This window comes from Carettochelys insculpta, chromosome 7 (genome assembly GCF_033958435.1).
Source record: "Carettochelys insculpta isolate YL-2023 chromosome 7, ASM3395843v1, whole genome shotgun sequence".
NCBI classification, from domain to species: domain Eukaryota; kingdom Metazoa; phylum Chordata; order Testudines; family Carettochelyidae; genus Carettochelys; species Carettochelys insculpta.
The window spans coordinates 4996753-5020130 of NC_134143.1; the positions used below are offsets into that span (position 1 = coordinate 4996753).

General features: G+C 51.4%; 1 protein-coding gene across 7 annotated transcripts in view; it reads right to left on the bottom strand.

Moving 5' to 3' along the window:
* NDST2 (N-deacetylase and N-sulfotransferase 2) overlaps positions 1 to 23378 on the bottom strand; it is a 221777-nt gene that overhangs the window by 27634 nt on the left and 170765 nt on the right. For all 7 annotated transcript variants that reach the window (XM_074999762.1, XM_074999759.1, XM_074999764.1 and 4 more), the window contains one exon: positions 9486 to 10894. In XM_074999762.1, the coding sequence (XP_074855863.1) occupies positions 9486 to 10478 (993 nt within the window). In that variant the 5' untranslated portion in view covers positions 10479 to 10894. The remainder of the gene's footprint in view (positions 1 to 9485; positions 10895 to 23378) is intronic.

Genomic DNA, 23378 nt, shown 5'->3' on the forward strand with positions numbered 1-23378 from the left:
CACCAACAGGTGAGCGGATGCCTTTGCCCCATTCCATTACATGCCCGCATTGAGACAGAGCTGGGCAGCATGTCTCACCTCCCCATTGCAGCTTAAGGCATCCCAGGCCCAACACCAAGACAGCCCCCCTGAGAGCTCCCAGCCGGCTTGTGGAAAGCCCATCTCTGTGTGCTGTACTGGGTCAGGCTCTCGAGAGCCCAGGGTGCAGAGACAAAGGAGGAGAATCCGAGGCTAGCAGAGGGATGAATGTAAGGGAGTGCACTCGGCTTTCCAAAGGAACCCAGAGCTCACAGGGGCGCTGGATATACATCTAGGGCAGCCCCCACTCCCAGGGGATCCTCCCACCTACTCTGCCCTCCTGGTGCGCTCTGAATGCAACAGGAGCCGGCGGGAGTGCTGGAGCAGGGGAATTAGGAGGTGCCTGGTGATGGAAATGGCCTAATCCCAGGCAGCCATTTAGATATGAACAGCTTTTCTGAAGGTGAAGGAGAAGGGGGTGCCCAGCAACCCCAGTCTTGGGCTAATTGTCGCTACACAGCAAGGCGGCTTCTCAGGGCCGCGGGCACAGAGCAGATCTCCCTACATCAGCCACATTTCCAGCTCCAAAGCTTGCTGGAGAACACATCATGGACGGGGTTAGGTACACTGGTCTCCAGTGGTCAAAGTCACACCCACAGATCACACGTTACTAGCCTCCCGGCACGCACGCAAACCACTGCAGATACAGCTATTGTCCAGAGGGCTCACTGGGCCATGCCCCGGACAGTAGTACAGCAGCCCATGCTAACTGGCAAGAGAGAATGGAGTGCCGCCTCCTCCTCCTACCTACTGCACACACCCTGGCAGAGGCCAGGGAGTGCTGGACGGAGTTTATCATCTGAGCCCTCCGGCGTGAGCTGCTCAGTGCAAACCTAAACACTGGGTTTGCTGGAGGGGGAACTCCGCCTCCCCCTCACGTGCCCATTGCGCAGCGAGAGCTAAGAGGAGGCAGAAAATGGGCTCTTAGTGCTGGCTGGTGACACAGGGTAGGTGCTGATCGCCCTCACCAAACCTCGCATTTCTGGGGTGCCAACGACGTGCTCAAAGCTGTTCCAGAGCCTGCACTGACCAGCCACCCAACCCCTCTGGGCAAGGGGTTACTGGCCTCTCTCCTCCAACATGGACAGCCAGAAACTTCAGCTCCCTCCTCACCTCAGCTGTCAAGGGCAACCAATGAGCCTGGGATGAAGGGCAAGGACCTAGCTCCTCTTCCCATGGTGCTCATGGAAACTGGGGCATAGGACAGCGTCCGGAACCTCTGCTAAGGGGTGGGTCACACTGGTACAGCCACACGGGTGCCACAGGCCTGGAGAGGAGGCTGTGTGTTGGTGGGAGAGCACCCTCTTAACTCCATCTCCGTCAACAGGCTGCGGGAGAGGGTCTGCCGGCACGGCACTGACACGCCGATGCGGAGGTCGGCGCAGCTGTGTCGCCTCGGGGCGGAGGCTCCCTCGCAGCCCCGAGCGACACCACCTGGACTGCAGACAAGCCCCAAACACCTCTACTGCTTTGGACAGACCCCCTGGCGGTTCTGGGCAGTGGCACTGCAGGGGGAATGCTGGGCTCATTTCACACCAGCCAAGCACCCCAGGGGAGGTAGCCCCTACGCTACAGAGCTGCACCTGCCCTGGCAACCTTCCAGTGACCAGCCCCATTTCCCTCTCCCTCTCCAGCTACTCCCCTCTGCCGAAAGGGGAGAGAGAAGGGAGGATGCAAAGGGTCAGATGTCCCTCTGCAGAGGGAGCTTTACAGCCCAGCTTGGGTTACCATGACAACGCCTGTCAGCTAATAAATTCTGAACAGCTCTGCTGCAGAGCGGGCAGCAGGCTGGCTGCTTACCGAGAAGCCCTGGGGAAGAGGTGCACCAAGGGGAGCCCACACTACGGACAGGATTATGCTGCTTTCCAGGCAAGTCTGCTCTTAATGATGTGCTGAGCTTCTCCCGACGCTGAGCTCACTTAGGGACCAGCCCAGTACAGGTCCCATCCCCCTCATGCCACATCCCACTGCACAGGCTGGAGAAACAACCAGCCAAGCAGGGCCTGTCCTGGGAACTCCTCCGACCAAGGACACAGCGACCTTCTCAGGATGCACTCAGGTGAGTGACCCTGAGTCAGGAGCAATGGGGGTGGGGGAAGATGGTACTTACACCAGAAGGGAGAGCAGAAAGCGGCACACAGGAGCTCTGGGCTCTTATCCCAGCTCTGCCACTCAATGGGCTTCTCTCTCTCCCCCTACACTCCCTGTTTCACAGTGTAATTCATTTCCCTGTGGAAAGGTGCCAGAGAAGGGAGCAGTGTTACATTTGCTACAGGTTGAACCTCTCTAGTCCAGAACACACTCATCCAGCAACATCCATAATCTGGCAGGACTGTCGTGAGCCGGATGACTGCTTATCATGGGTATGACCAAACTCCCCGCTGTCCCACAAAGCTTGTTTACAAACACCAGCCCTGGCTCTCAGTGTTCTGGGCTGTTATTTAGCTGTGATTTACCCCAGATGTCTAAGAGCCCAGTAAGCAGAGGAAGTGTTGGTGATCTGCTAGACAATATTCATCTCCCATAGTCCGGTAAATTCCCTTGTCCAGGACCAGTCAGGTCCCAAGGGTGCCAGACTAGAGAGGTTCAACCTGCAGTATGTGAATTGACCAGACAACTGCAGGCCGGGCCTCACTCTTCTCACATGACACTGAATTTAGTCTGCTCTGCCTCTACCAGCCAGAAACCAACACCTTCCTCAGCTGGTAGAAGAAGGGGAAGCCTGACAGTGGGCCCAGCTCCCCTTTTCAGCAGCCTGCTCACAGGCCAGAAACACCCCCCTGGACTCCAGCAAACTAGCCCCAGCTTTATTCTGCCCTGAATCTCCTGAGTATCTCTAACGGCTATCCTGTGCTCACCACCATTCAAAGGCTTCCACTGGAATGTCGTCATCCTGCTCTTAAGATGCCCAAGAGGGCTACTGCTGGCTAACAAGCAATGTTTGCTCCACAAAATACGAGCCTGGGATTCAGGTGCAGCTCACTTCCAATAACTCACCAGGCCAGGCCAAACCCATCTGACCTGATGTTTGCCATAATTTGATGAAGAATGTCCCCTGGATTTGCAAACCTAATTTTTCAGGTGCCTCCCTCCAGCCTTTGATTTAGGTGCAGCAACTGACCAAGAAGGGTGACAGGCCCCAATGGTGGACAGCTACATTGCGCTGCCCAGACATGTGGCCACAAGCTAGATGATGTCTAAATTCTATCACCTGGGGCTGCAACTGGGGCTTTAAAATTACATGGGGGCCCTAGTTACACTTGACTCTCTTTAAGCCGGCAACCCTGGGAAACTGGGCCTGCCGGATTGCAGATTTGGCAGGGGGGCCAGAGGGGTGCTGTGGCACCAGGCGAGAGGGGGATGGGAGTAGAGCATTACCTGGGGTCCCACATGGCACCATGTCCCCTGCTGCTAAGGGAGCAGTGGGGAAAAGCCTCAGGGGAAGCAGCTCTGCAGCACAGGGGTGGAGAGTGGCTGTGCACAGAGCTGCTTCCACCTCTGTGCCTCAGGTGCTCCTGACTGAGGACACCTGGAGAAGGGAGGTTCCCGAGTGTTCGTTTTAGCACACTTTGGTGTGGCAGTTCTAAAGGAAGGTCTGTGTGCTCCCTCGGCTGGCTGTGCAGAACAGCGCCCCACGCAATCCCTACACGCGCCGGAGGATGCTGGCGCCCAGAGGCAGCCCTTTCCATGGGCGTTAGGAGCTCTAAGTCGGCAGGCAGATTAGCTCAGGCTCTATTTTGTGCAACGTGGCTATTTCAGCTGCCAGCTCCATGAGACAGGTCTCTCTCTTTTCTAACCCAGCATCCTGGCCTAGACTTCACTGTCGTATGGATCAGTCCTCCTCACAACTGGCCCCTTAGACACAACGTTTCACTGATGAGAGATGGTCATTATTCAGCACAAACTCTCTCTCTCTCTCTCTCTCTGTCATGCACACCCCACCACAACAAGGAGCAAACACAAGAGAAGGAGAGAGCAAAGGAAGCTGAATGGAGATGGGTAAGAAATGGGGCAGAGGAGAAGAAAGCAGCAGGAAGGCCGAGGGGAAGGGAACATGCAGAAGAAATGTGAGGCGTTAACATAGAGGAAAGCAACAGGGAGGAAAGCAGTGTCCAGCTTGGCTTGGAGCCTGCCTGGGACACGCACGCAAAGGGACAGCTTCCACTGCACAGAATTCACCTCCATGGCAACAGGACTGCACCTGCTTTGGGAACCATCGGCAGTTTTCCCGCTGTTGCTCCAGCCTGGGTGCAGCTCAAACTGTGCCAGCAGTGGTGGAAGCACTCATGCAGACAGAGTCCTGACACTCTAGCACCAGAGGAGAATTGTTTAATAGCCTCTGTTTGGGCGAGGACAGGCTGAGCTTTCCAAGGGGCAAACACAACAGTCCCTTGAGTTATGCAAGGGTTGCGTTCCCACACACCCTCACATAACTCTAATTTCTCGTAAGTCGGGTGCGGGAGTTTTTCCCGGTGGAATGAACGTTCTGCTGCCAGCAGGAGGCAGCAGGAGCATGTGGAGCAACTTTTGACAGGGAAGCCCTGGGGTTGGGGAGGGGGAGATTTGGGGAGCTTTAAGCCTGGCAGTGGGTTGGGGCTGTGGGAGGAGGACAGAAGGTTAAGCCTGGGGTGGGTTACGGCTGCAGGGGGAAAGGGGTGTGAAGCTGAGCTGGAGCTGAGCACCAGGGGTTTGAACTGGAGCAGGGTGGGGGTGGGAGGTGGTATCTGCTGGAGCTGAGCGTAAGGGATTTGAAACGGTGGGGGGGGTGTCAGCTGGAGCCATGTGGGGGGGGTGAGCCGGGCCACAGGGAGTTTGAACCAGGGCCATGTGGGGCTGGGTTTGAGCCAGGGCCAGGGGGAGTGGGATTTTGAGCTGTTAATGCGAGTTAAGCAGAACTTGCAATTGTGCGTTTCGAGGGTTTACTGTACCACCATGCCCTGGTCACCCTCAGTCGTCTGAATTCCTCTTCTGTGCAGTGCAATCGCTGGCCTACACCAGTGCTTCTCAACCAGGGGTACATGTACCCTTGGGCTTACACTGAGGTCTTACAGGGGTACATCAACTCATCCAGAGATTTACTCAGTTTTACAACAGGCTACATAAAAAAAAAAAACATTCGTAAAATCAGTACGAGCTAAAAGTTCATTCAGACACTGACTTCTTTCTACTGCTTTATATGCCTTACTCTGAAATGTAAGTACAATATTTCTATGCCAAATAATGTATTTGATAATAAGACGGTAGAAAGTCAGCAAGTTTTCAGTAGTCGTCTTTTGTGATACTTTTGCATGCGTCCTGAAGTAGCTTTTATTTGAGGTGTAATTTGGTGGTATGTAAAGCCCATCTGACTCTTGAAAAGGGTACAGTAATCTGGACAGGTTGAATGGCACTTGTTTCAAGACCTCAGATTTCCTTAGGACCCTTTCTCAGCGGGGGTACGCGCACCTCTAGGGGTACACAAGAGAAGTCTGGAGTACTTATTTTTTTTAAAGGGATACTTTATTTAAAAAAAAAAAAAAAAAAAGATTTGAGAAACACTGGCCTACACCATCAGCCAACCTCCCAGACTCACTGAAAAAGGCAGCTCACCAGATCACTAGACCACCACGTTCTTTAGAGGGGACCTGGGGAGCGGCACATGAGCAAACATTATGCTTGTGGTTTGGTTCTAGGGAGGCATGCTAATCTGCGATGCATCAGGAGGGCCTGGAAGGAGGAGGCAGATCAGACAGAAAACAGGGCTTTGCTCTCTTAGAAATCTCTCCTCCTGATGCCCAGTTTGGTTGGCAGATTGTGGTCAACAGGAGAATGAGCAGAACTGTGGATTGGCAAGAAACTGAATACTGAACACGTGAGGGGAAGCGATTCTCTGAATGCTGGAAAAACTTGTGTTTTTGCTGTTAACTCCAACCAGGAGAAAGTTCACCCTGTGGCTGAAGGCTGAGAAAGCTCCCATGCCAGCAAGTAGTCAAGGGCTAATATTTGTAACATAAAAACAAGCAGGACCTTTCCCCCTGAAGGCAGGGTGACCACCTGGCCCATATGGGGCAGCAGCGTCCCGTATTTCAGGCGCCAAAAAGGCACCCCTGTCTATTTTTAAAAAGGGGCTAGCCGTCCTGTGTTTGGCCCCCACCAGCTGACCCTTTCCCTGACCAGCTGTGCTGGCCGGGGACCACACACTGTAGGCGAGTACCTGCTCTCCAGCCACAGGAAGGGGGAGCCAGCAGGGGGCCCTAAAAAGGCTGGAGTTCTTTCTTGCCTCCTCCATGCTCAGGGAAGCTGCCGGAGGCTCCTGCCTCCTTGCCGCTTCCCCAAGGCTTGGGGAAGCTTGGGGCAGCATGGGGGCCGCTGCTCCCTCCTTCCCAGCTCCCTGAGGAGTGGGGAGCAGGGGTCCCATCCTTGCAGCTGCTGCCCAGTTCCCAGCTCCCCGCACCTTGGGGGAGCTGGTAGGAGCACAGGCACCGCGGCTGCTTCCTTCCTGGCTCCCCGAAGCATGGGGCAGCTGGAGAGGCAGCCCTCGGAGAGCCCTGTTCTGTATGTGGGGTAGGGAGATATGGTTGCCCCAGCAAAAGGGAACATTCCCCCTGCCCAAGTCACTTACAGCTGGCACACATCTGGCCAGCAAACAGAGGTTTTCTTCCTCCCTGAGGTCTACACAGCTCCTTGAAAGCAGACCTGTGCAGCGAACCAGCCTGCCTGAGACCTCGATCATCTCTGGGATTGGGAAGGGAATGTTGTTTCTAATCTGCCCTCCCCACCCGCTGGCATCTGCTCAGATGTTGGGGTGTCTCTGAAATCCAGCATTCATGGGAAAAGCCTAAAAAACTTGCCTGTAAAAAATAAAAATTCATTAACCTCTCCTGGAGCTGCAATCACAGGGCCCTTTTAAGTGGCTTTATCTGTTTTGCCAGAGATTCTCCATTTACAGAGCTCAGATTATTCCTCCATTTCACACAGCTAAAACCCCAAATGAAACATCTTTGAATTATCAGGTCTGGGTCGGCTTTCAAAAATCACTAGATTAGACATGCCTCCTGCCTCCAGGGCTTAGGCCAACGGCTTCCCTCCCAGGGTAGGTGCTCTGAACAGCTAGCAATGGGGTCCCCACCTTTCCAAGCATGGGGAGAGCTGTTCCTGGCTGGGATAGTAGACCAGCGTCCCTTTGAGTTAGCCTAAGTGCCCCAAAACAGAGCTGCAAGTGCCTGGGGCAACATGTAAGTGCAGGCGCAGGCACAAAACAATCCTCTGGCACAGACTATCAGCAACCACTTGGCAAAACAATTATTGAGTTACTTAAAATACCTGTCCCTTGTTTCTGGGAGCTGGAAGGGTGTCTCCTTCCACCCACTCTCATTTCTTCCCCAGATCCTACCTGGTTCTTTCCCTGACCTGGCCTTTTCTGACTTATTCCTCAATTTCATGATCACAACCCTTGGAGATGGGCCCCCCTCAGCCTCCTCCCCAGCACTGAGGCCATGGGGAGAGCTCCTGGCCTGTGCATCTCCCCCGGCCCTCACTCCCAGGATTTCTGGACACACATCACTCCCTGCACCCCAGGTTAGCTGCAGAAGTGGGGGCGGAGAAGTGGAATAATCCAAGAGAAGACAGCTCTCCATGCTCCATAGGGCTGCCTGGACAGGTCCCAGGACGGTTAAACACTAGCAATGTGTTCTGGGACCCCAATGGGCAGCATTGCTATATTAAAGATGAGAAAGAGCAGACTGTGTATGTCATTCTCAACTTTAACCTGTCAGTGACGGGTGGGGGAATTCTGCAACACTGCACATGCACAGAATTCACATCCCGGGCAGATTTCTTTGCATCCTTGCAGAAAAATAACTTTCTGACAGGAGTGCAAGGAGCTGCAAGAGCAGTCACACACACCTCCCCACCAGCATAGGTGCATCATTTCAGGCACCTGGAGCAGGCAGTGGAGCAGTAAATCACTGCAGGGGTTACAGGACACTCCAACTGGTGGCTCCTATCCAGCACCAAGATCCGCTAATAGTCCTGGCTGTGCTGGTGGAGGCAGAGAACAGGGATTCCTCTTCCCTTGCAAGACATGGCTCTGAGACAGCCCTAGCCATCTCCAGAGAAGTCCCCCAGCTCAGTACCCTCCTGCGTTCCATCCCTTTTACTCCTCAGCCATAGGAGGAAGAGTCACCGTACGAGGAGCTGCTCCCCAATCTGCTCAACCCCCATGCATCCAGACTGCCCATATATGGGCCCCACACAAAGCCTCACCTCATACACCCAGAACCCCTTCCAGACCTCCATATCTGAACCCCACCCCCTGCATCTGGAACCCTCAGAACCTAGACCCCAACCTACCCTCCTGCTGAGCTCACTGCACTCAACCCCCCTAACAAATCTCACCCCTTGCACCACCCTGAGCCTTCACAGACAGACAGACCCCTACCACACTGATCCTCAGCTACCAGCTCACAGACCCCCACCCCCACAGGCCTCACTCCCTCAGCACCCAGACCCCCACTCAGCCCCAATGACTTTCTCCTAGAACCCCTATAGAGGCCCATTGTCCCTGCATCTGGAAACACCTCCCATGCCCAAAGAGCCTCTGTGTGTCTGGATCTCTCTATACTCACACATCCCCCTAAGCTGCACCCAGGCTGTCCCACACAGAATCCTCTCAGCCCACCCCTGGGGTGGGAGGGCTTCAGGGTGACCTCCCACTGCCATGCTGCCAGAAGCCTGTGCTATCTGTGGCTGTGCAGGAGCTCTATGTTAACAGACTGACAAAACTTGCACAATTAAACTACTGTGCACAAAATTTGCCAATTGTCTGTGGTGTAGAACAGGGGTGAGCAAAGTTGCGGGCAGGCCCACTGTGGGGGAATTACATAAAGAGGGTGCAGCATGAGCGGCTGCTGGGTCATCAGGTTCACCCATCTGCCTAAAACTGTTGAGCTCTGTGACTGTTTCATGTCTGGGTATTCACATTTCTCTACCACTGAATAAAGGTTTTACGTAGCACAGACTGATTTTCTTATATGTGCCAAAAGGTTTTTTTTTTCCCCCTATATGAACGTAAATGAAATTTCTGACTGTTTGGATGACACTGGACAGGTTGAGAGGACCTGCTAATTGCAGGGAGGAAAAGGTGGACCCAAATGTCAAAATTTTGCTCACCCCCGGTGCAGAATTCCCTCAAGAGTAAAGTTCAGCCAATGAGGGCTAGAGGTCCCAGAATGCAATGCAGCATCTTGATCTGGGCAACCCCCATTGAGAGCATCACCTTCTGGGACACGTAGCCGCCATGGGCTGGAGGTCTGCGATCACAGCATGCATGGCAGAAGCCCTGCGGCTCCGGGAAGATTGGCAATGCACCCCGTGACGGGAGCTGGGTCCTTAGTTAGGTGGCCCAGGGTTAGCCCAGAATGCTTTACCTCCACGTCAGACACCTTCATGCGAGTGCCCTCTTTGCCCACAAATATGTCGTCAATGTCCACCAGGATGTAGCGGTCCAGCGTGAGGCAGAGGCGCTTGCCTGTCAGGTAGGCGATGGCATCCACGAAGACGAGTTTGTGCAGCCAGAAGTTGAGGTTATTGCCGAAGAGGACCCGCTGGACCCCGTCGTGCAGTCCCAAGTCCTGCACAACTGTGGCGTGCAGCGCTTTGTGGGTGGCCAGGTGAGGGATGGACTCCGAAGACTTTGTGCTGGCCAAGAGCACAGGCTCATAGGTGGTGTGGTTTGACTGGAATACAGTCCAGTCATCCCCGGGCAGGGGGCCCTGCTCCACCTCATTGGCCCGGGTGACATAGAGCAGGGGGGCGCTGGGGTTGATGTGATAGTCCCGGAGCCCTAGGTTGGAGTGCAGGAAGAGGGGGAAGCCCTTGAGCTGAGCACTGAGCAGGCTGTTCTCATTGGCTTTGAAGAAGCCGATAATCCCCACGCCATACTCCACGCAGTACTTGTCTAGCAGCTCCCGGTTCCAAGCATCTAGGTTCACATATTTCAGGACATTCTCATAGATGATAAGGGCATAGCGGCCCCTGTCCTTGTCCGTCAGGGTGGGCATATCCCCCTTGCCAGGAGCAATCTCTGTCCTGTATTTAAACCGGCTTGATTCCAGGATGGCCACAATTTCCTGCCCCAGCTGGGAGTAAATGCTTTCCACAAAGACTAGCACCATCGGCTCTGTGCGCGTGGTGTCAATAGACTTGGAGAGCCTCCAGCTGGCCTGGGGCGGAACTGGGGCCCTGTGCTGGCTGCTGCAGTCGCTGAAGGGCAGGGGCGGTGGCTCCTTGACCTTGGGGCTGTTGGTGACATAGTAGGCCAGGAAGCACATGGAGATCAGGCTGAAGGCAATAAGCAGCAGGATGAGTCTGTGGAGCTCCAGCTGTCGCACATGCCGCACCACTTTCCACAGCTGAATCATGGTGAGGCGGGAAGCCCACCCCCACCCCTAGCCCCCTCAAGCTTTGCACTCAAGCCGCCCTGGAGACCTCCAGTGCCAGCCTGGCAGCAGCCAGCAGCAGCTTGCGCAGAAGAACCAGGCAGCGCAGAGCAAGGGAGAGCAAAAGCGAGCAGCTTCGAGGTTAGACTCCCAGGGGTCTGCCATTTATCTCAAGTAACCATGGTCCTCAATTCCCATCGCTCCTCTATTGCTGCCCCGCGCGCCACTCCTTGCTCCCAGCCACGTCCTCAGGAGGACTGGCTGCTTCTGAATGCCTGTGTCCCCCAGCCCGACTCAGCCAGCCATCCTGCACGCCGGGTGGAGAGTGTGGGAATCCATCTGGCAGGCTACACCTCGGTTGTCACTTGCTATCATATGGTGGCACCTCCTAGCTACACCTGTAATTAGAGAGAGAGAGAGAGAGAGAGGCTTTCAGCGAGTGCAGGACACAGGAACTCAATCGGCGTTAGCAGGTGGGCGTGGCGGCAGGGAAGGCAGTCACTGGTCAGGCCCAGCTGGGGCCATTAGGAAATGCACCACTGGTCAAGGAGCTCAGGGAAGTGGCAAACCACTCTGCTGGCCTTTCTGGGAGAGGCGCACGGGGGCAGAGATGGGGCCGTTCCCCCAGCGGGGCCCTCTCGCACGGTGATAACTGGAGTTCCAGGGGAAAGCTCCACCTCCTCCGTGCGCGTCTAAGGCAGTGGCAAAAGAGAGGAGCCTCTCCACTAGCCAAGATCCCCTCTCACATCAGCAGCAGCAGCACGTGGGCCTCCCTTCCCCACCTTCTAACCTACGCCTCTTAGAATCACATTGCTACACCCCCTCGCACCCAGCCAGCCCATGAGAGAAGGGGATTAAATCGTTGCCTGCTGCCTCGTGGACTTGAGGGCTTCTGCAGTCCCCACTCCCAGCTGCAGCTAGCTCCCCTGCGCCTCCCCCCTTGGAAGGGCACCAGGCCACATTCCCGGTCTCCTGTTTGGTGGGCTGTCCAGATTCTCACGGGAGACCCGAATGCGTTCTTGAGTCCCAAGGGATGCTGGCAAAGTGCAGGCAGGGACAGCGGTTTCATTTTTAGCAGGGAGTGACACCTGTTCCCAGCAGAGGAACTCTGCTGCTCAGGCTAGTCGCTCAGCTCTCATTTTAACATACACTAGCGAATGACGACACCTGAGACTGACAGCCTGGAGGCTGCTGATCTGCCTAACAGGCTCTGTGAGGTATCAGCAGTGTCCGGGGGCATTGCGCCCAGGACACCTCTGAGGAGGAGAGGGGAGTTCAATCAATTTTTGGTCTTGGCTAAGGCTGCCAACAAGGTCCATTAGTGCCCAGTGATGGGCAGGGAGTACGTGGGTGGGAACACCTGCTTACTTCTCCCACCTCCCTCGCCGTCTTGCACAGACCACTTCCCAGGCAGGTTTGGGCCAGGTTACAGGCTACGGCTGTATAGCCCATTACTGATCTCCAGCTCTCTCATTTTTACACCAGCAGCCACATCCCACCACAGGCCGTCACTTTCCTTGGTTGTTATCCACACAAGGGCCAACGAGCACCAACTCTTCCAAAGTACAAAACACCAGGAAGCTCACAAGATTTGCCCCAATTTTGAAACAAATGCTTCTGATTTCTTCTGCATGCCAGAAACGCACAGTTACCTACTGCAAAGTGGATTCCCAGGAACCCAAAGGGTACAATCACATTTGCTGGAGAGCCCATGGGAATCTCTCACTCCGGTGCACATCCACCCCTTCCCAGTGCACGCAGATGCTGAGTATGAGCCAGGGCCTGGTTACAAGGAAGTGCCAGAGGTCCCAGACTGAGCCACTCATGTTTGCAATGAGGTGCAAAAGTCACAAATAAGTGTCACAAATAAACCCGACACCCACACACACAATGCACACACTAACATTCCCTGGCTCAGCACATCAGAACTCTTCACCAGCCACAGCGGGAAAGGAAAGAAGGGGCTGCTGAACTGAACCATCCAGCATCTTTTTCCTGTGCCTCCCTAATCTAATTTTTATTATTCTAACATGCTTGCAATGTGATTAGCCCGAGTTGGCTCCAGCTCTAAGGCAGACATATCTGAAAAGGGCTTTAAAATCAAATGGCACCAGAGGAGAAACCGCTTCTGAGACAGAGATGCTGAATCTGTAATGTGGATTTCGCAGCTGGGGGCAGGGGAGGGGAAATATCTACATTAGGAAAAAGACAAATTTGCAGCGAGGGCCAAACGTCAAACCGTAAAGTTTCCCACCAGGCTAGTTTCTAAACTCTTGGTGTTACTCAAGACAGAAATGACAAAGCAAGTGGATTTCTAGAATACAAAGCACTTGCTGAGTGCAATCAGAATGCTCTTTACTATTCTTGAAATTCACAATGCCTTTTGATCTCGGCATGCATTCTCTGCAATAATTCCTAGTTTGTAAGGTCACCTGAGGCAGGGATCATTTCTCTGCATGTGTTTGCTCAGTGGCCAGCACACTGAGACCCCAAACCTGATTAGGGCCTGAAGATACTATTGCAATATAGAAGGCATACCTTACACTTGGGGAAACCGAGGCACAGCAAGGGTGACTTGCTTAAGGTCACAGTGCAAAGGTTAGGACCAAGATACCCAAGAACCTACTTTTGCATCTCCTGCTGTAATCCTAGAGAACGCTCTTCACTGAAGGAGTTAGATTCAGAAATCCAGCCTAGCCAGCAGGAAGACGCTGCATTGCCTTCATCACAGATGCACAGATTGTGTTTGAAAGCTTTGATTCTAGAGAAGTGTGTTGCGTGGGTACTGTACACTCCGAGAATCAAGCTCGAGTGTCCCAGGGGGGCATCCACAGATGGGAACAGTGAAACTCACTGCCCCACTGATGCCTGAAAAACAGCCAAGAAAATGCCACTTCTGCCTTCCCAAGCTAACTCTGCCAAGGGGGCCCAGCGCCATCACCCTCTGGCTTGGCATGAGAACTCAGGCGGCACTTGACACCAACGGGGACAGCACTGAAAGGAGCTAGTGTTCAAATGAGGGAGGGCAGCAGCTGGACAGAAGGAGCCAAGTGCTCTGTCCTTACTGCAGGGAAGTTCCTGCTCTACAGTTGGGTCTACCACGCATTGCAACTCATGCCAGGGGCGTTAGCTGCTCTGAGAAATGGCCTTTACTCTGCTGCCACCCTTGCACTTCCCAAGCCCACTCGGGTCCTTGTGAGAAGCAGTTTTAGGACTGAGAAACGAATGGCATCTCACAGAGCTCACCTTTTCCGCATTTCCTCCCTGCCTGGCGCTGCCAGGGAACAGACGTCATCTCCACATGCACAGCACAAGAGGCTCCTGTAAGGATGGCTTTAAGCAGAACCTAAGGGGGTATGTAGAAGCCAAGGAGCCCACGGGCTGCACACAGAGGTTACCAAATAAATGGCAACTGGGCAGAATTTGAAAGGCAGAGGCCACTGTAAAGGGAGATCCCACAGTGTGCAGTGATCTTTGGGGGAAGCCTGACAGCACATCCTCAAAGAAGAGCCCAGGAAGCAGCACTAGTTCACTTCCCTGGTCCTATTCACCCTTCTGACCCCCCTTTCACTGCTAAATGGAGCACCACTCCAGCACAGCACAGCACGGCGCCACCAGGATCCTGCCACACATCTCAAACGGTCAGCAGCAAAACCAGTGGATTGTTCTTTTAAGTTTGGGATGAGCTGGGATTTAAGCTGTCCCTGCGCACCTGCAGGGCCCAACCGAGGGGCATGTGCGAGAGGGTAGCCTCTGCACTGGGGACTTCTGAATCATGTAAGTGTTTGGATAACAATGACTCCATTCAATGACCCAGCAAAGCTCCCAAACAAGCCCCTGCTTGTTACTTGGGTGAGCGTAAAAAAGAGGCCTGCATCAGATCGCTGCTCAAGAATCCCTCAGCTCTGATCTCTCCAACAAGGCCTCCCAGCCAGCTGGCTTGCCACGCACTCAGCTCTTCGGGGCTGCATCAGCTGGTTTAGTTTAGAAAAAACAACCAAGTTGCATCAGAAACAGTGTGCGTGGGGGGCAAGAGAGTGAGCAGCCACCCTGCCCAAAGTCCTGGCAGACTTCCAGGGGGAGGAATTAAACAGCTGCCTCTTAACAGGAGAAGAAACGACCTATCCCGTCATATTCACACTCATGAGGCACTAACACTTCAGAAATATCAAGTGCGTGGGGAGGTCAGGGTCTGGTTCAATCTTTGTGCAAGTTTGCCAAGCCCACTTGGCCTGAAACGGTGTAGCAGCAAGAAGGCAAACTTTGCAGTCAGGACTGAAAATTACTTGAGTCCAAGGTCCCTGACTCAGGGGGCTAGGTCCTGCTACAGAAGCACCGCTACATGAATGCACCAGTGAGAGTTTTCAGGTCAGAGACCTCGCAAACCACCAAATGCTTTGAACCACACAAAGTAAGGAGCTCAGTTCCACAGAGACACACAGCACTGATGTCAAATTTCAGCTGTTTGTGAAATGATAATTATTAAAATCCTATTGCAAGTAAATGTAGAGAAGTTCACTTATCTGGGGAGCAACATCACGTATGATCTAGATTGTAAAAAGGAAACAGTGACTAGAACAGCAAAAGCAAGAGTGCATGTGAAGGCGATGGATAAGATCTGGAAAAGCAAAGCAATTAGCTTAGGAACGAAGCTGGGCGTCCTGAAAACGTGTGTACTCAGCACCATGTTGTACGGATCTGAGACATGGGTGATAACGAAAGATTCGAAAAGAAGAATATTGGTGCTCGAAAGGAGTTATTAGAGAAAGATTCTGAGAATAGGATGGATGCAGAAGGTCACCAACGAGGAGTCATGTAGAAAGATACAGTTGAAAGAGAACCTGCTGCAGAAGGTTATAAAATGGAAGCTACAACTATTTGGGCATATTTGCAGAATGAGCGATGAACAAAAAAAATCAAGACCCTGGTATTTGGCATAGTGGATAGAATCATAGCACAACAGAGCTGGAAGAGACCTAAAAAAGCCATTGAGTCCAGCCCTCTGCTCTAAACAGGACTAAACCCATCAGATCAGCCCAGCCAGGGCTTTGTCAAGGTGAGACTTAAACACCTCCAGGGATGGAGACTCCACCACTTCCCTGGGTAGACCATTCCAATGCTTCATCACCCTCCTAGTGAAAAAGATTTTCCTGATGTTCAACCTGGACCTTTCCAACCACAACTTGAGACCATTGTTCCGCGTTCTGCCATCCGTGACCACTGTGAACAGCCTCTCTCCAGCCTCTTTGCAACCTCCCTTCAGTAAGCTGAAGGTTGTTATCAAGTCCCACCTCAGTCTTCTCTTCTGCAGACTAAACAGTCCCAATTCCCTCAACCTTTCTTCATAAGTTATATGCTCCAGCCCCCTAATTATTTTGGTTGCCCTCCACTGGACCATCTCCAGTGTGTCCACATCCTTCCTATAAATGGGGGCCCAGAACTGGACACAATACTCCAGATGAGGCCTCACCAAAGCTGAATAAAGAGGAATAATCACTTCTTTGGATCTAATGGCAACGCTCCTCTTGACGCAACCTAATATGCCATTAGCTTTCTTGGTTACAACGGCACACTGTTGACTCGTGTCTGGCTTCTCGTCCACTACAACTCCCAGATCCTTTTCTGCAAAACTACTACTGAGCCAGTTGGACCCCAGCCTGTAACAATGCTTGGGATTCTTCCAGCCCAAGTGCAGGACTCTGCACTTGCTCTTACTGAACCTCATCAGATTTCTTGCAGCCCAATCTTCCAATTTGTCTAAGTCACTCTGGACCCTGTCCCTACCCTCCAGCGTATCTACCTCTCTCCCTAGCTTAGTGTCATCCACAAACTTGCTGAGGGTGCAATCCAATCCCTCATCCAGGTCATTGATAAATATGTTGAACAGAACAGGATCCAGAACTGAACCTTGGGGCACTCCACTGGAAACAGACCGCCATCCCGACATCAAGCCATTGATCACTACCCTCTGGGCCCGACCTTCTAGCCAGCTTTCTATCCACCTTACCGTCCATTTATCCAATCCACCTTCCTTTAACTTGCCAACAAGAATACCATACGAGACCATATCAAAAGCTTTGCTAAAGTCCAGATAAATCACATCCACTGATTTTCCCCTATCCACAGAGCCAGTTATCTCATTGTAGAAACTAATCAGATTGGTCAGGCATGACTTGCCCTTCATGAATCCAGGCTGACTATTCCTGATCATTCTCCCCTCCTCCAAGTGCCTCAAAATGACTTCCTTGAGGAGCCCCTCCATGATTTTTCTGGGGACTGATGTAAGACTGACCGGCCTATAGTTCTCTGGATCATCCTTCTTCCCTTTTTTAAAGATGGGCACTACATTTGCCTTTTTCCAATCATCTGGGATCTCTCCCAATCTCCACGACTTTTCAAAGACAACGGCCAAGAGCTTGTCAACAACATACACCAACTCCCTCAGAACCCTTGGATGAATTAGGTCCGGGCCCATTGATTTATGTACATTTAGCCTTTTTAGATAGCTCCTAACCTGTTCTTTCCCCACCAAAGGCTGTCCACCTTCATCCCACAAGGCATCACTTATCGCATTAGTCCGGGAGCTGTCCTTGTCCGTGAAGACAGAGGCAAAGAAAGCATTAATTACTTCAGCTTTCCCTACATCATCTGTCACTGGGTTACCTCCCTCTTACAGTAGGGGCCCCATGCCCTCTCTGATCACTTTCTTCTTGGTAACACGCCTGTAGAAACTTTTCTTGTTATCCTTCACATGCCTCGTGAGTCACAATTCCAGTTGTGCTTTCACCTTCCCGATAACTAACCTACATTCTAGAGCTATACGTTTATACCCCTCCCGAGATATCTGTCCAAGTTTCCACTTTTTGTAAGCTGCCTTTTTGTGCCTAAGTTTTCCAAGGATTTCCCCATTAAGCCAGTCTGGTCTCCTACCATATTTACTTCCCTTGCTGCACATCGGGACAGTTTCCTTCTGTGCCTTCAATAGGGCTTCCTTAAAATACTGCCAATTTTCCTGGACTCCTTTTCCCTTCATGGTAGCATCCCAGGGGATTCTGCCCATCAGGTTCCTGAAGGAGTCAAGGTCTGCTTTTCTGAAGTCCAAGGTGTGTAATTTGCTGCTCTCTTTCCTTCCTTTGGTCAGGATCCTGAAGTCTACCATCTCATGACCACTGTTTCCCAGCTTGTCCCCCACCTCTACCTTCCCTATTAGTTCCTCCCTGTTTGTAAGCAGCAGGTCGAGCCACACACAACCTCTGGTCAGGTCCATCAGCACTTGTTCCAAGAAGTGATCCCCAACATTCTCCAGAAATTTCCTGGACTGCTTGTGTACAGCCGTATTGGTCTTCCAACAGACGTCAGGGTAATTAAAGTCCCCCACGATAACGAGAACCCACGATCCGGAAACTTCTCTCAGTTGTCCAAAAAAAGCCTCATCTACCTCATCATCCTGATTTGGCAGCCTGTAGCAGACACCAACCATCACATCTCCAGCGCTGCCTGCACCACTAAGCTTGACCCATAGATTCTCAACAGGCTTTTCTCCCTCTATGTACTGGAGTTCAAGCAATCGTAGTGCTCTCTTACATACAGTGCAACCCCTCCTCCTTGTCTCCCTCGCCTGTTCTTCCTGAACAGTTTATACCCTTTCATGGCAGCCCTCCAGTCATATGAGTCATCCCACCAAGTCTCTGTTATTCCAATCAAGTCATAGTTCTTGGACTGAGCCAGGGCTTCTAATTCCTCCTGCTTGTTATACAGGCTTCTGGCGCTGGTGTACAAACACCTTAGATAACCAGTCGATCTCCCCGCCCTCACTACTTGAACCAGGGCTCCAATTTTGTTGTACATTCCTCTTTGCATTTCTTCCCGGCCTCCAAGTTCCTTTCTACCCACAGGGTTTCGGTCACCGTCCCCCAGCGAACCTAGTTTAAAGCCCTCCTCGCTAAGTTTGCAAGCCTACTTGCGAAAATGCTCCTTCATCTCTTCGTTAGGCGGACCCCCTCTCTTCCCAATCATCCTTGTGTCCGGAACGGCACCCCCTGGTCAAAGAATCCAAATAGGAGAGGCAGACCCCATATAGTAGATTGGTGCGGAGCTAGTCTACAGAAACTAAGCCACTCAGCACTGCACAGGGAAAGACAGAAAATAGTGAGAGAGGCATCAGGCACCAACGGGTGCTGAGCCCATGGTTATTGATGGTGATGATATTCCAAGTGCAGTAGCATAAAAGCAACACAGCGGGTTTAGTTTTGCTTACGCAGTCATCTGCCAAGGTCTGCAAATTGCGTCATGTGTTTCAGAACAAATGTTTTCCAGACCAGTTTAATTAATTAATTTATTATTTATTAAACCCGTGAACCCCAAGTGGGGCATAGGTCATCCACAAGGCTCCTCCACCTTGCTCTATCTTCGGCAATGGCTTCAATCTGGCCCCATGAATATCCCAGATCTTGTGCTTCCGTGACTGTAGATCTCCTCCATGTTATTCGGGGTCTTCCTCGGCTGCGTTTCTCCTGAGGATTCCATTTTAGGGCATGTCGAACAAGGCTGGATGGGGGTTTCCCCGAAGTATGTCCCAGCCATCCCCATTTGCTCCTTTTTATTTGGATCCCCACTGGCTCTTGGCCTGTTCGTGTCCACAGATGTTCATTTGTGACTTTGTCTTGCCATCTTATTTGTAATATGTACCTCAGGCATCTCTTCAGAAACATCTGCAGTTTGCGTGTTGAGGACTTCGTGGTGCGCCAGGATTCACAGGCACACAGCAGGACGGACTTTACATTTGAACGGAAGATTCTCAACTTTGTTTTGACAGAGATGTTGTGTGATCTCCATACTGGCCACAGAGTTTGAAATGCTGCTGTGGCTTTGCCAATCCTGGATTTGATGTCTAGGTCGGTACCACCATCTTTATTCACAACACTACCGAGATAAGTAAATTGTTCGACGTCTTCGAGGGTCTCTCCCCCTAAAGTGATGTTGTCTTTTTTCGTGTGGTTGACCCTCATAGTTCTAGTTTTACATCTACTGATTTTCAGGCAGCGCCATCCAGCGCTGCAACTTTGCGGTCCATATGCTCATGCCGATGTGCCAGGAGAGCAATGTCATCAGCAAAATCGATATCCTCTAATTGACGAGAGAAGGTCCACTGAATACCTCTCTGGTGTCTGCTTGTTGTTTTTAGCATAATCCAATCCATAACTATAAGGAAAAGGAATGGTGAGAGTAGACATCCCTGTCTCACACCTGTTCAGACAGTGAAAGATTCTGTCAGAGTGTCATTATGTACAACCTGGCAAGTGGAGGGTTCGCAATTGGCTCGAATGAGATTAATGATCTTCTGGGGAATGCCATGATACTGCAACAGTCTCCACAGTGTATTTCTATCTACGCTACCAAAGGCCTGTTCAAGGCCTATGAAAGTTATATACAGTGGGGAGTTTCATTCCAATGACTGTTCTATGATGATCCTCAAGGGCGTTATCTGGTCTACACGTGATCTCTTGCTCTGAAAACCAGCTTGTTCACCCCTCAACAGCCTGTCAATCTCTGCTTTCACTCTCTCCAACAGGATCCTGTTAAAGACTTTCCCAGGAATAGACAGCAGAGTGATACCTCTCCAGCTACTGCATTCATTCGAACTTCCTTTCTTGGGTATTTTAATTATATACCCATGTTTCCAGTCTCGTGGTATTTCCTCGGTGTCCCATATTCTGCCAAAGAGTTCATAAAGCATGTCTGTGGAGGTTTCAAGGTCCACCTTCACTGCTTCTAAGGGAATGCAGTCTGGCCCTGGAGTTTTCCACTTTTCAGCAGAGAAATGGCCTTCCTTATCTCCTCCTTAGTTGGTCTGTCTGTATTTATTGGTAGTGGTATTGGAGCTGAGGGTAAGTCTGGTGGATCTATTGGTGCTGGGTGTTTTAAGAGATCCTCAAAATGTTCTTTCCATTGAGTAAGTTGTTCGGCTACATTTGACAAGACTCTTCCATCCTTGTCTTTCACGGGACGATCTACTGTCCGTCTCGCACCTGCTAACTTCCTTGTGATATTATACAGTTCTTTTAGATTCTTCTGGCCTACGGCTTGCTCGGCTTGTTGTGCTAGTGCTTCCACGAAGTTCTTTTTATCCCTCTTTATACTCTTCTTCACTTCCTTGTTAGCTTCTGCATACAATCGCAGCGCTTCTGCCTTGACAGCTCTGGTCTTGCTGCTGTTGACAACTGCCTTCTTGTCTTTTCCATCCTTTATCTTCCTTAGAGTCTCTGGTGATATCCATTCTTTGTGTTGCCTTGTTCTTTTGCCCAGGATTTTCTCACAAGCTTCTTTCCATGCTGATTTAGAGCTTTCCCATACTTGCTCTACCGCTACATCTTCTGATCTTAGATCTCTAAGGACTGTATATCTGTTTAACAGTTCTAACTGGAATTGTGATTTTGCTGTCTGATCTCTCAGGAGTTCTGTGCTATAACTCGGCCCTGGCCTGTTTACTTGCATGTGGTGCTTTTTCAGTTTCAGCCTGAACTTTGCGAAGACAAGGTGGTGGTCGGATCCCACATCCGCCCCTCTTCTTGCACATACATCTTGCATAGAGCATCTGAAGGTGCTGCTGACACAGATATGGTCAATTTGATTTTCCGTCCGGTGGTCTGGTGAAACCCATGTTGCTTTATGGATTGTTTTGTGTGGAAAGATACTCCCACCAATCACCAATCCGTTAAATACGCAGAAGTTACATGAAGAGGTTGCCGTTCTTATTGGCTTTTCCTAACCCTTCTGTACCCATGAACTGCTCCTTTCCTGTGTTGTCACTTCTGATTTTGGCATTAAATTCACCCATCAAAATCAATATATCTTTCTTACCTTTCTTGTTAATAATACTTTGGAGAGTCTCATAGAACCCTGTTTTAATATTTTCATCAGCACCATTTGTGGGGGCATAGCACTGTATAATCAGAATCTTGTTTATCTTGGTGTAAAACCTGGCTGTAATGATCCGTGCTGACGCTGCTGTCCACTCAATTAGGGATCCAACTGCATCCTTGGACAACAGCATACCTACTCCTTCCGTGTGTGGTGCATCATCCTCCTCATGCCCTGAATAAATAAGGGTTTCACCTGTTGCTAGATGCAGTTGTCCTGATTGTATCTACCTTGTTTCGCATAGCCCCAAAACTGCCAGCTTGTATTGTTGCATTTTTGCTGCTATTTGTGCTGTCTTGCCAGCTTCATACATTGTTCTAACATTCCATGTTCCAATCTGAGTTGTAGTTCTGGGTGAGAGAAGGGTCATCTGCAATGCAGCCTCCTCTTGGCTTTCGCCGCCCCGCTTCATAATCATTCCAGCTGGATTTCCTGCTCTTCCCCAGACATGACAAGTTAAGGTTTTCCTTGTGGATGTTTCTGTAACAGTTTTCTTTTTACAGGCAGGGTTTTTAGCCCTACGTCAACCCCTTATCCTCGAGGAGAGGTTGGATCACTCTTTGTCTGGTCTCTACCCAGACCAGTACATGTTCCTAATCTCTGACACTGAATCAGTGACCAGAAACAGAACTGAGGTGCCCAGAAACTAGAACCCATGTGGGATTCATGGTGTGCTGGGGACAGGGAAGCATCCACTGTCTGATAACGTTAGCAAGAACTGTCATGTAGAGGGCCCAGCAGAAGGCTCACTGCCCTACAGAACAACTTTTCTGGTGTAACAGAGCCCCTCCCCTGCCTTTAACCATCTAATGGATTTCTAGACCCCACCAGTTCCATCCTCTCTGCTCTGGGTACCAAAGATACATCACTGACAGCAGTTCCAGAAGGAATCTAATTGATTTTCTAGTCCATTCCATGCCATCATAATCCCAGGGAAAAGGGCATTTCCTTTTTAAGGAGAGGGATTTCTTTTGACATAGAAATTCCAAATTTTTGGTGCCCTCCAGATAAAAAACAAACCAAAACCTCTTGCCAGTCAGCTTCACAGTGAGCAAACCTGCTTCTTCACTCCTCTACAGCTGTACCAGCACTAGAATCAGGAACTCCATGACAATAGCCCCCAGGCATGTATGGCTCCCCCTCTACTGTGGCCGTGTCTGGTCTCTAGTGTAGATAGGGCGTGTTTAGCTCCAACTGTAGAGTGAGGGGTTAAGCCTTGGGTTGGTGAGGGGCTGATTGCTCTTTCTAGGCATCTGACGAAGTGGGTCTTCGCCCACGAAAGCTGATGCTCCAAAATGTCGGTTGGTCTCTAAGTCCCCACAGGACGACAACTTGTTTTTGTGGGACAGATAATAAGCTGTGTAGTCAAACCTTTCTTGTTTAGAGGAGGGCGGGGAGTGGAGATGCAATTGACCCCCATTGTCAGCTAACACCACAGCCTGGGACAGACAGGGCCCAAGGAGTGTGGCAAGCTGGAGAATGGCTCAGACCAGAAGCAAAAACAGTTGCTGTTGTGACAGTCAGACCAGTTCTGTGATCTACCTGGGTGAGTCACCCTGAGGAGAGAGGCCTCTTCCGGGAGGAACTCCCAGACAGTGGGAAAACTGCCAGCTGGCCAGGCAGGCCAGAAGGTGTCAGACTGAAACATGAGACGGGTTGGAAGAGGAGACAGCAATTACTTCTCTTCAGACAGGTGCGTAACTTCGCACCCTGGCATTAGCACAGCCCTCACAGACCCAGGAATTCAGACTGGTGCACTGAAGTACTGCTGGGGTTGGCTGTGGCGTGTGGGCTGGGAGGGGAAGGCAGTTTGTCCCCTCCAGGCACCCGGAGGCACAACCAGAAAACTCAGAAACCTTTACAAACACAGACTAGATTGGCAGCAGTCAGCAATTCCGTGTGCGACCCCCCCACCCACCCCAAGGAAGGCGAGAGGCAGTGTCCAAGCGAGTCCTGGCTAAG